Here is a 16,382-nt window from a genome sequence, read left to right on the forward strand (position 1 = left end):
GCTTTGGGTGGTTATGAATATAGATTTTCGTAGTAAATCTCTCTGGATAGCCAATTCTCTCTCGCGTCTCTCTGGGGTTTGCATTGGTCAAAAAAATCGAGGAAAATTCCTGGATGTAGGTAAGGTCCTGAATAATTTGCGGTGCAAATCTCTCCCGTATTATCTTGTTGAGTTGTGCTCGGTGAATTTTTTTTAACTTGCAAATTCTGATGTCGAAAAACAGCAAGGTGGTGATGGTTGTGGTGATTTGAAATGGTTTTTGGAGGAGATTTAAGGAGGGTATTTGGAGGGTGTTTGGAGAGTATTTTGAGGTTGGCTATGTGTTTATTCTTCTGGAGATGAGAGAGTAATAGGAGATATATTACAAGGAAACACAAAACACCCACAAAAACTCATGTAAACATGCATCTATATATATGCAAAGGAATCAAGCAACTCTTGTTTGTTTAAGGAAAAGTAATGAAGTGATTGATTGTAAAGGTTGGAAGCACACATGATGTTTGGTACTTTTGCTTTTGTGAAGATTTCTTTCCAATATATATATATATATATATATATATATATATATATATATATATATATATATATATATGCATGATTCATGTATATATATACAATATATACAATATACATACATATATATATATATACAATATAATATATATACATATATATTTATATATATATATATATATATATATATATATATATATATATATACACGAACACTTGTATATATATATATATATATATATATATATATATATATATATATATATATATATATATATATATATATATATATATATATATATATATATATCCAATTGTGAATTGAATTTCCATTTTTGACCCTTGAGGTTTTTAAATTCTTGACAATTTTAGTCTTGATTTGTTTTGTCTTCAAACGACCAAATATTGCGTCTATTTTTCCGTCTTTGCGTATTTCGTCTTTTGCATATTTTTCTATTTCATAATTAAGCACGAATCCACGCAACCTGAAATAACTGATAATATTTGTTAGATAATATAAAACCAATTCGTCTTATTTCAGTGATGATCACATATAAAAACATTTTTCAACAAGGTCAACCCCTCCCATACAACGGAAACCACAACTTCTACAATCTGAACGAAGGAGGTGCTGCAGACAGGGACCTTCCAAGTTTGATACGCCGAGTGGCTCACAATGTTGAGCTAGCTGTGGCAACCCTTCAGCGAACTGGGAAACTCGAAGCGGATTCAAGCACCAGCATGGATCGCATTCGTCGTCTTGAAATTGCTCATGGGAGAGCTGTGAGGGACAATGAAGCTATGCAGCGAGAGTTAGCTGCAACCCGAGCTGAAGTCATAGAGCTCCGAGCTTGCCAATCAGTATACGAGAGATGCCTACTTGGTGTGGAGCGTCAGCTGGCTGAATTAAGGTTTCATTTGAGGGGTGCCCGTCGTCGATAGGAAATACTCTACTCATCCTTCCTTTTGGTTTAAGGAATAGCCTTCATAACTATGCTATAAGTAGCTCTTTCCCCTGTAGACATTACTATCTTGCAAGTACTGTTTCAATAGTTTTTTATGTTGTCAATTTTCCCTCTGTTGGTATACTGTAGACCTATTCCTAGGTCAAATTTTTCGAACTCTGTGTAATCTTAATACCAACTATAGTGACAACAATCTTATTTTCGTTAAAGATCATCATTAGCAAAAATATATCTTAGATCGGCAGCATGCGAACTAAGTAACTTTATCAAAGTCATCTTCGAAACATATTTATAGGCTGTACTCTTACCCTAGACGATCACTCCTTTCCCATCAATCTCATGCCAGTATCCATGAAGAGCTTCGATGTTATAATCAGCATGGATGGGTTGAGCCTCAATCATGCTGATAACCTTTGTTTCGAGAAAACCATTCGTCTCAATCTTCCCTCTGGCGAAGCCCTCACTATTTACAGTGATAAACTCAGTTCGAACCTTCGCATTGTTTCGTGCATCAAAGCCCATAAGTATCTGCAGAAGGAATGCTCTGCATTTCTAGCTCATGATATTAATGAAACGCAAAAAGTTAAAGACCTCGAGGGCATTCCCGAAGTCTACAACTTTCCTGATATCTTCCCCGAAGATCTTCCAGGGATTCTTCCCGAGCGCCAAGTCGAGTTTCGTATCGACTTAATCCCCGGAGCTACTCCTGTAGCTAAACCTCCATATCGTCTAGCGCCAGCTCAATGAGCTGATCAACAAAATATTCATAAGTCTATTTTATGTGTGCTTGTTACGGCCTGTTTTCAAATTTTTTCGAAAGTTGGAAATCGATATCCACCAATCGGAGGTAACTTAGTTCGAATGACACTCGGTCTCTAACCATCCTAGAAACTTACTTCTATTCTTGCTAGGACTACATCATAGGGATGTAGGTCGAATCGTTGAGAACCAGATAATGAAATGGAAAATTTTCATGCATATATAAACATTTAGAATACATCAAGAGGCAAACATTGTTGCTCACAAGTTCATTTTCTCAACGTATAGAAGATCATGCCTCCGAATAAACGTAGCCAACCCACCAGTAAAACACCCATCCTTCAGATGGATTCAGCTACGTTTCAAGCTGTAGTCACAGCAGCCGTAGCAGCTGCCATGACTCTCCTTAATACTAACAACGCGAATGTTAGTGGAAATGTTAACGACAATCCTGATCGTGGTGATAACCAAATTCAGCAACAAGTGCCTGCTGGTAAAGACACACCGGACTTCAAACCTGATATCCTGAAACGAAAATTCGAGAACAAGAAAGGGAGTTGTTCAACTCAAGGACCTACTGAAAGGCAATGAACTGGGGCAGTCAACACCCCCGTCAGCCCTGCTATTCCAACACCAACCACACCATACTTGCGAAACCTCTTATACTGCAGCGAATGCAACTACCATCATTATGGAGTCTGCCGAGTGTTGCATTGCACTAGATGGAACAGGAAGGGACACACCGCGCACATCTGTAGGACCCCAGTCCAGTTCATCACTTCGAATACCAATGGTGGGACTAGTCCAATGTGTCACCTATGTGGTAGAGTAGGACATTTCAAGAGAGACTGTCCAACAGAGAAGAACGACGGGGAAGCAGGAGGAGTTTGACCCCAGAGAATGGGGAAGCATCAAAGAACCCTGCTATATTTTGGTACGCTTTCAAAACCCCCAATAATTTTTTATAATTCTGATTACTCTTTTGTTCAAAGTAAATCCCAACATTCATATAAAATTTGAAGCCCTAATGGATAAACTATGATGGCTTAGTGTATACGTAGGGTCAGTTATACATGACTTGTATACGCCAAGCGATTATAGAGAGACCTAGTAAGAATCATTTCATAAAAAGTTCATAATTTCAAAGTATCAGAACCCTCGTATTAGTAGTACCCGCCAACGTCGAATCAAAAACAGGAAACACCAGAAACATACACCTTGAGGCACCAATTTTCTAACAAAACGCTCCATCCGAACAAACTTAACGCGCGATTCTACGATGTCATCCCGCTTAGTCCGACTGAGTCTACGTCATACCAAACCCGAACGTCCCTAAGGAGACCCTTTACCTTAAACCGCTCGAATCCCAAGACTCTCGTCACTCATAATGGAAAACTAGATGTGAACTTCGAAAATTCATCTCCCTTCCAAAACCCGAGAATATTCATGCGAAGAGTATGGCATCCACCCGTAACCTTCTTTAAGCATCCTCGGTAGACCATTTTGGGATTACCATTCGAACAACATGGCAAGTTCAGGCACAAAGGCTAGGGACAAATACGGTTAACCTATCCATGAATAATGTACATACGAGGGTGGTATATAATTAAGATTCTACTGACTTAGGATGTGTGCGTCCGCCTTATCTCCTGTTCCTTGTCTGGTTATGGACCTGGGGTAGAGTCACTCATTCGACCGCCTTGTCAATCTTAATTTTATACGACTTGTGTACACGGGACAATGAGAGATGAACCAGGTATGAATCCTACCGCGAACTTCAAGACAAAGGCTGCACGGGACCTCAAAAAGGGGCATTCTACCAGTTGGATGAACATGATAGAACAAGCTAAGCCTACCCACCCCTCACAGATCAGAACAGCAGATACAACAGCGAAGATCCACTGAAACACCTAGCGAGAATCCAAATTCACTAGAGAACGCGAGGGTTTTTATGAAACTCAGGTTCCCTACCGATCCCAGAGAAGTGTCTATCCGATGAGACACTTGTGATACCCTTCATCTTTTTTCCAAGTCCAGGAGTTATATTCCATGTTTGAATTTCGGGACGAAATTCCCTCTAATGGGGGGATGATGTGACAAATCGGAACTTCTATCTTGTTCATCTATTCAATTCAATCAATGATAGACTCGTTTATGTTGTCATTTAGCACTGTTTAAGGGTTTGTTTAAGTGTTCTAAGCTTTAGTACAACCAAGGTTGAGATTAGGGATGAGTTATCAAGTCATAGAAGTAGCAAATTGGGCCATACACTCCTTTAGGAGGAGTGTACGGCCGTACACATGGGTGTACGGCTGTACACCCCCTCATGGCCGCACACTCACCCCTATATATATGGGTAGACCTTCTTTCCTTTATTCCTTTCTTCTCTTGGCTGCACACTACTTCCTTTCTCTCAAGTTTCTTCAACCGTGAACTCTTCAAGGCTTCAAAAACGTGAGTATTCCATCCTCTAGCTTGTTATACTTGTAAGACCTCTTGATCTAAGTCTTGGTTCATCAAGTTTCATCATGTTCTTCATCCCTTGAAGGAGTACGGTTGCACACCTTCATAAGGTTGGCCGTACACCCCCTTAAAGGCCCTCCAAAGTGAGAGTTTGACCCCTATCTTCTAGTTGGACATTACCCTAGCCTTGATTCACCTTAAAATCGACAATTTTGGCATGGACATGAAGGGTGTACGACCGCACACACCTCTCGGGGCCGTAAACCCACTTTGATGATCGTTCTGAGCCTCAAACTTGCATTGAACTAAGCATGGGACCTAGACACTTCTTGGATGCTAGTTAGAACCTTGGAAACACCTCAAAAGCACACCTCTTCATGAGTGTACGGCCGTACACTCATGGGCCGCACACCCATGGCCGTACACACCCGTAAGGTGGCCGTACACCTCCCTCACTCTATCACATGTGGTTTTGACACTTAGTTCAAGTGTTTCCAAGTCCCTAGAGTGGTTTCCCATCATGTCTAGTAGTGAAATACCCTAATTTGACTCCTATATGTGTTATTACATGTTAAATAGGATCTAATTGTGTTCGAGGCTTCACTAGACACTCAACATCTCATACAGATCTTTCCTTCAAACCATTCACTCGAGGTGAGTTCATACCCCTACATTTTCCGAGGTTTTAATGTTTTCAGGGGGGGGGGGGAATACAAGTAAAAGCACAAGTAATCTTGTGTTCAAATATATTATTTTGTTTAATATATTTCCATTAATAATATACATCGGATATAGAAATCAGTTTTACAAAAAGGGTTAAGATACTAACCTTGCAAAAGTAGTTTTCAAAACTAAGGAAATGAACTTATGAATCATGTAAACTAGATTATACAAAATTGTGAGGCTCTACTTCAAAATTGTACCCTTAGGTGTACTGAATTAAATCCTATCCTAGTATAACCAGAGTCTCCTGGAGGAAGAGCGTGAGATTTGTGAATAGATCTATTTGGGATTGACAATCCCACACCTGAACTGCTAGCTACAGTTAGGCAGGCATGCCTGGGGTGACAAATGTCATTTAACCAACACTTGAAGAACGTTGTAAAGGTCTCTAGGTCATATCAAGCATGGTTATACGATTCACAATAAGTATAAACTAATCATTTGTTTAAGGGATTTTGCTCTTTAATTAGTTTTATTTATGTAATAAGACTAATATACATCACTGGGGTAACCAGGGTTTTCAAAAGGAATAATGCTTAAACGATATAAGTATGGTAGATACTTTCGCTCTTCGATTAGTTTTGTTTATGTAATAAGACTAATATACATCACTGGGGGTAACCAGGGTTTTCAAAAGGAATAATGCTTAAACGATATAAGTATGGTAGATACCTATACTTTCCGATTTATAACGAGTAATTCAATAACTTTCACTTAAGGGAAATGCAGGATTTCCCAGGGTAAACATCAGTATTTTATAAACAGATGGTTTATTAATCAATTAATGAATATTCATAATTCCTCCATAACTCTTGGGTTTATGCGTGACTAGTATGAACCAAGAAGTCATAGAAGAAATGGGTTTAATCATGCTTTTCATAAGAAAATATGGGATTTTCTTGAGGAACACTTTCAACAGATATCAAAGGATTATTTTACTTATGGTTTATACATTTATTACACCAGATAGTATAAGGTTTTTTGGGAAAGATATCGCACTTTTCAAAAGAACCGAGAACCGTCTTTCTAAAACAAAATGCTTATGAACTCACCAGCTTTATGCTGATACTCTTTTAAAACTTACTTGTATTCTCAGGGCTCTAGTAGACAGGTACACCCCCGAAGCTTTTGAGAAGACCACCTAGTACCGTACTGCGACTCCTGTTGTCTTCTGTATCTACTTTGATGTTTGAATTTGAAATATTTAAAATACCAATGTAAAACTTATACTTATTAATGCAATGGTTGGCTGTACTTTGATTACTATAATGCATGTGTTGTGATACTTACATGAAGTCATCCGCCCCCGAACGTTTCCGCCGTTCCGGCTTGGGGGCGTGACAAATATCAAATGGAATCATGTATTAAAGGAAATTAAAAATGATGACGAATACGCTAACATATCCCATCTTTTCTAAATGGATATTCCGTCTTCATTAGATATCGTAGTACCAAGAATAGTTTGGTAATCGCTTCTACTCTTAGAGTGTTTCATTTATCAATAAAACTTGAAAAAAAACTAGACTAAAACATAGTTGCATAGGATTAGAGGTGGTAATATTGTATTTCAATAAGGATATTGATTCCTTCTCATTGATATCTAAAAAAGTTAGAAAAGGTGGTGATACTAAATTTTGGTTGGGCACATGGTGCGATAGAAACCCCTTGAAACAGTGGTGATCTCGCCTTTGTTGATTCTCTTGATACAAAAGAAAAAAAAAATACAATGTTGAATTCTAGTTGTAACACCCATCAAAATCATGCCAAATTTGAACTTAAAAAAACATTCCAAACCATTAATGCATTACAACTTGTTTCTAAAATGTTCAATATCCGAGTTTTCCCAGAAACATAAACAAAACATGAGGAGCTATACGATCACGCCTTAGCCTTGCCGCGATCCCATGATGTACCTGAAACAATAAACTGAAACTGTAAGCCCGAAAGCTTAGTGAGTTCCCCCAAAATACCGATACAATGCACATAACACATATACAAAATAACAGGATGTACTGGGTCCACATCTTTACAGACTGGATTACCCCTGGGCCTACAGTGTGAGTCTGGATTGCCTTCCAGGCCCACAACTCACATCTGGATTGCCACCAAGCCCACAGTACGAGTCTCCCTCAGCTCGTATCTGGAATGCTCCCGAGCCCACAGTACGAGTCTGGTATGCCCCACCTGGCCCTCAACTCCTATCTGGAATGCTCCCGGGTTTGTTGGTTACCGCACAGAGCAGTATCACCTCAACCCACCCCACATAATATGTCGACATATAACACAACTAATGCACATACAGATGAACACATAATACTACAGGTAGTCCTACAGATCTACCTAACTGGCATAGCAACTAGCATGCAACACTAACTCATAATCAACATACTACCACTGCTAGGATATCATATCCAATGGGCTGACCTTGGTGCCTTAGACCCCTTAGTATAGTGAGGATAACTCACCTCGCAAGTAGTGTCGAGCCCTGGTAGCTGAACAAAACCCTGATCCCACTCTAGTGCCCTCTCCATATACAATCAGTTCTCCTCCACTTAGGGTTCGAACCACTACCCGCTGACCTTAGCAATCAATCATGGCACCGAATCGACTGAGCCAGTCCATCCCCACAATCACACACACATCCCTCATGGGAATCAGAATCAAGTCTATCGGGAAAGATACCTCGAAGATCTCCATCTCACATCTTCGGTAGTCCGAAGAAGCAGAAACCTCGTGTTCGTTGGCGATAGAGACTCGCAATGGACACTCTAGCTCGCCTACTGGCATACTGAACTCCCTACAAAATGTTTGTGATACAAATGACCGACTCGCCCCCGAGTCAAATAAAACCAATGCAGACAAGGAGTTCACTAAAAACGTACCTAAACACATGTATAGATAGATAAGCATAAAACATATAAGATCAGTAAGATAAGGGATAGAAACATACCAGCAACCACATCTGGTGCTGCCCTGGCCTCCTCTGCGGTGAGCAAAAAGGCGCACCCATAAGCCTTCGGGGGCTCTGCTCTACCTGACTTCCCGTCCGTAATCCTCAAAGTAGCTGGAGCGGAGCCTATGCCGGCTTAGCGGCAATCAAAAGACAGTTGGCCTTCAAGTGGCCAACCTGATCACAATGATAACATAACCTCATACTCAGAATCATGGCGGGCTGGCGACAATCCTTCGCATAATGCCCCTCCTTGCCACACCTATGGCACCCACTACCAGCTCGACAAGCCCCAGAATGACCCTTGCCGCACTTTCCAGAAGTGCGGCTCTGCTGACCCCCGATCCTAGAATCAGCGGTCTTAGACCGCTTCGGCGCCGGCTGTGACTGCGCCGGGGCCTGTCGCTGCTCCCTCAACTACAGCTCAATCTCCAACTCACGCTGCCTAGCGGCCTCCTATAAATCCAGTAGACTATCACATCGCTGTGTGGCAACAAACTGACGAATGTCAGTCTTGAGCAGTCTCAGATAACGTGTCATCTGGGCCTGCTCAGAATCAAACTCTGGGCAGAACATCGCCCTCTCAATGAACATGCGGGTGATCTCCGTCAACGACTCCCCATCCTGTCTCAAACTCAAAAACTCCTGAGACAACCGTTCCCGCTCAACGCACGAAATGTATTGAGCGCAGAACATATCCCGGAACTGCTCCCAAGTAACAGCAGCTCTCTGATCATCAGTGTACAACCCTGTCGTCAATCTCCACGAGTCCTTGGCCCCTAGCCTCATCACGTTCAAGGCACATCTGACCCCCTGGTCAGTAGGACATGAGCAAGTAAAGAAACACCCCTCCACATCAGAAATCCACCTCATGGATTTGATGGGGTCCTGAGTCCCATCAAAAGTAGGGGGCTTCGTGTTATCGAATTCCCTATACTAAAAAGCCTGGCTGGCTCCTCCTCCTCATGTCGTTGTTATAGGCGATGCACCTGCAGCAACAGCCGTCTCTGCAAGGGCTGCGTAACGCTCGTCGAAGTACTCGACCATGGTGGTCTTAATAGACCCAAACATCTCTGGTAGCTGTGCCCGGAACCTAGCGGCAACCTCATCATGCAGGATCTCTCGAATCCTGGCATCTAGCTCCTCGGTCCCCATCTGCACCACAGTCTCGGGTGCTGTTGGCCCCTCCTGGCCTCCGTATCCTGATCTTGATCCTGACCCGGATCCAGTCACAAAGCGTCTCGTAACCACCATTCTGAAAACATACCAAGAAGATATCAGATAAACCACATAATAACAGGGGACCAACTTCCAACTAAACCCTAGGGGTTGTTACTTCCTTGCTACGCGTATGGGTCTTGTTCTTTCAGTAGTACGGGCCCATACTACCTTCCACACATACCCATATTTGTCTCAAGCATCACTACAACACCCTAACCATATATATAAACATAGCGAGCACTCAATCCTCACTCCTAAAGGAATGCTAAATATCTCATAAAAGGCCTCCCGGCCTCGTACGACCCACCCATCCATGAAACTTCCACCCACCCTGCATCACTAGTGTATGCTAATCATACAAAATGCTAGACCCTATAGACTTTCGAATACCTGATCCTACCCTAAGCCCTTCCTCAAACAGAACAGTAAATAAGGCCAAACCAAACATTCTCAGGCTATAAGATCTTAGTTATCTACGGCCGTGATGCATACACTAAGCAACTACAGTAATGATGTCAATTCCATATAGAGAAAACCCTAGGCTAGCAGGCATCATGTAGTCTGGCAATTCTATCATGCAATTCCTGAAGATCCCTAGCCTAGTACTAGCATGTTGTTCTAACATATCGCAATATCAAATAACTGTATGGTATTTTGGGATCTACTTACTGGCTCCGGCTGATCATACACCCTGCATCCTCCTTTGATATTTTGAAAACCTTTTTGAAAAATCATTTTGAAAATATTTTCCTTGGTTTGAGACTGGATTCACACAAGTGTTCCTCCAATTCACTCAAACTGAGGCTTTGATACCAACTCGTAACACCCATAAAAATCATGCCAAATTTGAACTTAAAAAAAAACATTCCAAACCATTAATTCATTACAACTTGTTTCCAAAATGTTCAATATCAGAGTTTTCCCATAAACATAAACAAAACATGAGGATCTATACGATCACGCCTTAGCCTTGCCGCGATCCCCTGATGTACCTGAAATAATAAATTGAAACTGTAAGCCCGAAAGCTTAGTAAGTTCCCCCAAAATACCGATACAATGCACATAACACATATACAAAATAACAACATGTACTGGGTCCACATATTTACAGACTAGATTACCCCTGGGCCCACAGTGTGAGTCTGGATTGCCTTCCGGGCCCACAGCTCACATCTGGATTGCCACCGTGCCCACAGTACGAGTCTCCCTCACCTCGTATCTAGAATGCTCCCGGGCCCACATTACGAGTCTGGCATGCCCCACCTAGCCCTCAGGTCCTATCTGGAATGCTCCCGGGTTTGTTGGTTACCGCACGGAGCAGTATCACCTCAACCCACCCTACATAATATGTCGACATATAACACAACTAATACACATACAGATGAACACATAATACTACAGGTAGTCCTACAGATCTACCTAACTAGCATAACAACTAGCATGCAACACTAACTCATACTCAACATACTCCCACTGCTAGGATATCATATCCAATGAGCCGCCCTTGGTGCCTTAGAACCCTTTATATAGTGAGGATAACTCACCTCGCAAGTAGTGCCAAAGTACTGAAAACCTCTGATCGCTGTCTCATCGGAAATCCCGAGCTATCACATACTAAATATCAAGTTAATACCCAAAATAACCTTCTTGACTAAGTGTGCATACAAATCATTAAATCCATTCTCTTTATTGGGCCAAGGCCCAATACCAAGTCCTTAACTTGAAGGTCCACATATATATAAAGCCCACTATTGGCCCAATTTACTAAATTGGGCCCAACCTCCTAATTGGGCCTAACCCCATGATTCACTATCACTACCTGGCCCAAAATATCTTATTTACAGAGTCCAGCAAAGGCCCAATTCCATTTAGTCTATAAACAGCCCAAAACCCGAAGTCCATTTGTCAAAGGCCCAACAGAGGACGTACGCGAGGCGTACTCATCCAGATGTTGACCACCATCGGGGTGGTTGACCCAATACGCTGGGCGTACTCGACAGTTTTCCAAATCCTTATTAAGTGCTTAATGGCTTAAGCACTTAAGCCCAAACTTCAGATCTAGAGACCTAATATGCCTAGGATCCATAAAGTCATGAACTTTATCACATTGGAAGTCCATAAAGCTCTTAATGCTTGGTCTTAATCCATTAAGACCTTATTTTTCCATGCATTGGACACATACAGCTAATGGGAACTCATTTTTATCACTTAAGGTCCCTTCAAGAGTCTAGAAGGACAACACTTTTTGTCTAAATCACATCATGCAACACCTTATGGCTTTTTGGGACAATAAATGCTTCTATTAAAGTAAAATGATGAGATCTATACATATATGCATAAAGTTTGGAACTTTATACCTTTTGGAGCTTCTTGGGCACAAGCTAACTTCAGATCTACAAGCTTGATCTCTTTCTCCAATTCTTTGATGCAATAGCTTCCTCTTAAAGCACTCAAGAACACACTCAATAAGCTTAAACACACAATGGAAAGGCTAGGGTTTGGGGAAGACGAGTATAATCTGTGGAGGCTGAGGTAAGGGAAGGTTTGGTGCTCATAATGTTGCTTATATAGGCCCCAAACCTAAATATTAGGGTTTCACCCAGACATTAGTATGCCCAGCGTACACAAGTGTACGCCCAGCGTACTAAGGCGGACCATATACGCTTAGCGTACTCTTATGTACGCGCAGTGTACTCCATCTTGGCCGAAGTTTGCAAACTTGGCCCAAGTTTGCAAACTTGGCCCTTAAACTTATCTTGGCTCTTCACGTCCAATCTCAAGGACTATAAATGACAAGGAAATGATAGAAGAGGGTTCGGAAATACCTGCCAAATCTTGGGATGTTACACTAGCATGACAATTATTGAATATGGAGTTGGTAAAGGTAGATTCATAGAGGGATTGAAATGGAAGCGGTACATAATGGGTTAGTCGCACTTCAAAATTACTACCTTGCCATTCATCATTGGAATAGTATTATTGGAATTTGGAGGGTGTTCGTACCTTCACTATGGCTTACTTTAAAATGTTTATTTATGAAAACAAATTGTGGTATTGGATTATATTAATTTTTAAACAAGGAACTATGCATAGAGGCCAAGGAGTTGCGATCGATATGTGAGGGATGGTAGTCTTGCAAATTGTGATGTTGATTCATCATCATAGATATCGTAATTATATTCTAAAACCAATTGAATGCACATTTCGTAGTTATTTATGCGTGGTTCCATCATGAACTTAGTGACAGACGTCGTCTGTTGCAATTTCCATCTTTGAAGCCTATTATTCATGTAGTATGTTGTCTATATTGTATAAATAATAAAGCAAAGATGCATAAATTAAAATTGGAAAGAACAATTCGTACAAAGAAAAAAAGTTTGGTGTTAATGAAAAAAATGTAACACCTTGTTTAGTATCTAAAAATATTCTTAAGGTAACAAATGATATTTAGAAAAAATGGATTCTACAAATCCGTGACAAAAATGAATTTGGTGTCGGGTTAGAGATTTCATGGAAAAAAATATTACCACTTAATTTAAAATCTCAAGAGTATTAGGAATCGACATTGTTCCCTTTATCAACCTATATGGCTTAGTGTTCAAATCCCATCTAGAATAGTGACGTAGCCTTGAAGAATAATCCATTGAGTGTAGTTTTCCGTTCAAAATAAAAAAAAATGCGTAAGACGAAACAAATTCAGAATAATTACAATAGTAGTGGAATTGAAACAAAATATTACGTTTAAATCCAAAACTTTTTATTCTCATAGTAATAGTAACTCTCGTTGATTTCAAAATATCATAGCTTCTTATTGATCCAAAAACAACAAAACAAGAAATAATCCAAGCGTTAATTATACGGTCCTTCCTCAGTAATTCAACTACCAATACTCAATTTTGATAACTCCAGCGACAGGGTCGGCAATGGATTCAAATGCTTCTTTAGAAAGGTCTAGGGTTCCGCCACAACCTGGACAGTGATCAACAATTTTAACAGTGACCGTTTTACCATCATAGCATGGGTGAGGGACAGCGTTTGTGGCACCTGTGCATTTAACTAGGAACATCTTTCCGCAAATGGCTCCTCCATCCCATAAAGAATCACTTGCTACGGCAATCATCACTCCCTCAGGGGTGCTCCCATAACATGCAGATGCTATTTCAAAAGTTATTTACACAATTTACGTATGTCAGGAACTGAAGTAATAATTTCCAATATATATATATATATATATATATATATATATATATATATATATATATATATATATATATATATATATACTTCTTATAGATCCACTCCATATTACATAAACTTATATTTTTATATATTAAAGTATATATATGTCTATATATGTACATATCATGTAATCATAATGGTTAATCCTAAACCATCAGTAGTGGGGCAGAGAGTAAACACTTACGAGTATATTGTTGGTAAAAGGTAGCAGTGCCGGGAGTTGCACTAGCCATTGAAACAAGGCTTGAAACGAGAACAATAATGAAGAAAATAGACTTCATTTCTTAAAATATTACTATTAGTGTGTTATTATAATGCATTGTAATTTATCCATTTGGGTCTTTTATATAGCTAAATTTATATTATAGAAACGGTAATACTACTTAGTAAATACAGTTATGGCTTTCGTTACAATACAATGCATTTATTATGTATAATTAGGATTATACATTGTAATGGTCTGTTACAATATGTACACTATACTTAATATAGTGGTCGGCATCGTTTCAATCTATTATCTTCACATTTTAATAAAATAACTATATTTTGCATATTATTTAAATATGAGACCTTTCTTGAAAGACTCTCTCTCTCTATATATATATATTTTTCTCTCTCTCACGTAAGACACCAAGTATTAAGATCTTCTTTCAATACAAAAAATATCTTAACCATTTTATTTACGAAAAGGTAAAGATATCGAATAGATAACATATAGTTGTTATTAACTATCTTACTGGTTAATAAAATTTGAAAAAAATAGTTTTGTTTATGTTTTATAGATATTAAAGAATTATGGTATGTTTTCATGTAAAAGCTATGTAAACCTAGAATTTCATTATTCGAAGGTCTTTAAAAAAAGTCTAAAATTTCATGAGGGTATATATATCTCGATTATTTAAACCTTTAGAATTGCAAGTGCAACATTGACATTGCCCCAAATTTAATATATATCATAGATATAATGCTTAAACGAGTATAAATGTATGTCCAAACATGTAATGTCCATTTTAAAAATAAAACTAGAGATATCGATATCCACTTAATTGAAAGAAAGTTTTGATTAAACTATCAAAACTAATAAGATACTTTTACTCTTAAAATAACCAAAATATGATACTATGAATATAAACCTATAAGAAATCTTTCATGAACAAAAACGAAACATATAGATAAAATTAGGTATTTAGGACACAGAACAAATCGAAAAAAAATATAGTCGCCACCGAATTCTTTAAGATGTATCTACACCGAACCTAGTTGCGAAAGAATTCTCTTAGAAGTATTTATAAAAAAAAGAATAAGATGTAAAATTCCGCAAACCAATGCTCACATCTTCATTATATAGTAGGTCCAGTTTAACTTTAACTTAGAGAGCATCGTTGCATCGAGCGAATAAAAAAAGTGTGTTAATTAAATGAATGCAAAGGATGAGCCGATTATTGTTAATAGAATCCTAGATTCGTATAAATATAGGAAAAGGAATGCGATGGTCCTTAAAGTAGATATAGAGAAGCTTATGACTATATAAACTGGATTTTTCTTTTCCAAATTATAATGCCTATGGGGTTTGGTGATACTCGACGGGAGTGGATTAAAGCGTGACCTTCTGGTTTATTTCAATTCTTGTTAATTGTACCCCAAATAAATAAATTATTCATAGTTGTGGTCTCAAGCAAGTAGAACCGATTTCGTTTTCTTTTTTTATCATTATGATTGAAAGGGCTAGTGTTTCACTATCGAATATCAAATGGAATCATGTATTGAAGGAAATTCAAAATGATGACGAATACCCTAACATATCCCATTTTTTTAAATGGATATTCCGTCTTCATTAGATATCGTAGTACCAAGAATAGTTTGGTAATCGCTTATAATCTTAGAGTGTTTCATTTATCAACAAAACTTGAAAAAAAACTAGACTAAAACATAGTTGCATAGGATTAGAGGTGGTAAGATTGTATTTCAAAAAGGATATTGATTCCTTCTCATTGATATCTAAAAAAGTTGGAAAAGGTGGTTATACTAAATTTTGGGTGGACACATGGTGCGATAGAAACCCCTTGAAGCACTGGTGACCTCGCCTTTGTTGATTCTCTTGATACAAAAGAAAAAAAATACAATGTTGTATTCTAGCATGACAATTATTGAATATGGAGTTGGTAAAGGTAGATTCATGGAAGGATTGAAATGGAAGTGGTACATAATGGGTTAGTCACACTTCAAATTTACTACGTTGCCATTCATCATGGGAATAGTATTATTGGAATTTGGAGGGTGTTCGTATCTTCACTGTGGCTTACTTTAAAATGTTTATTTATGAAAACAAATTGTGGTATTGGATTATAGTAATTTTCTAAGAAGGAACTATGCATAGAGGCCAAGGAGTTGCGAGCGATATGTGAGGGATGGAAGTCTTGCAAATTGTGATGTTGATTCATCGTCATAGATATCGTAATTATATTCTAAAACCAATTGAATGCACATTTCGTAGTTATTTCTGCGTGGTTCCATCATGAACTTAGTGACAGACGCCGTCTGTTGCAATT

The 16,382-nt window shown here is 38.9% G+C and overlaps 1 protein-coding gene across 1 annotated transcript; it reads right to left on the bottom strand.

The window, feature by feature from the left end:
• Nucleotides 1–13,403: 13,403 nt before the first annotated feature.
• LOC145126035 (putative EG45-like domain containing protein 1) lies at nucleotides 13,404–14,131 on the bottom strand. The gene is made up of 2 exons (XM_079061438.1): nucleotides 14,018–14,131; nucleotides 13,404–13,749 (listed from the first exon to the last, which is right to left on the bottom strand). Exons 1-2 carry the CDS (start codon nucleotides 14,112–14,114, stop codon nucleotides 13,475–13,477), a joined length of 372 nt encoding a protein of 123 aa, XP_078917564.1. The 5' UTR covers nucleotides 14,115–14,131; the 3' UTR covers nucleotides 13,404–13,474.
• Between the last annotated feature and the right edge of the window lie 2,251 nt (nucleotides 14,132–16,382).

Source organism: Lactuca virosa, chromosome 7 (assembly GCF_052849685.1).
Source record: "Lactuca virosa cultivar CGN04683 chromosome 7, Lactuca_virosa_CGN04683_v6, whole genome shotgun sequence".
Taxonomy (NCBI): Eukaryota; Viridiplantae; Streptophyta; class Magnoliopsida; order Asterales; family Asteraceae; genus Lactuca; species Lactuca virosa.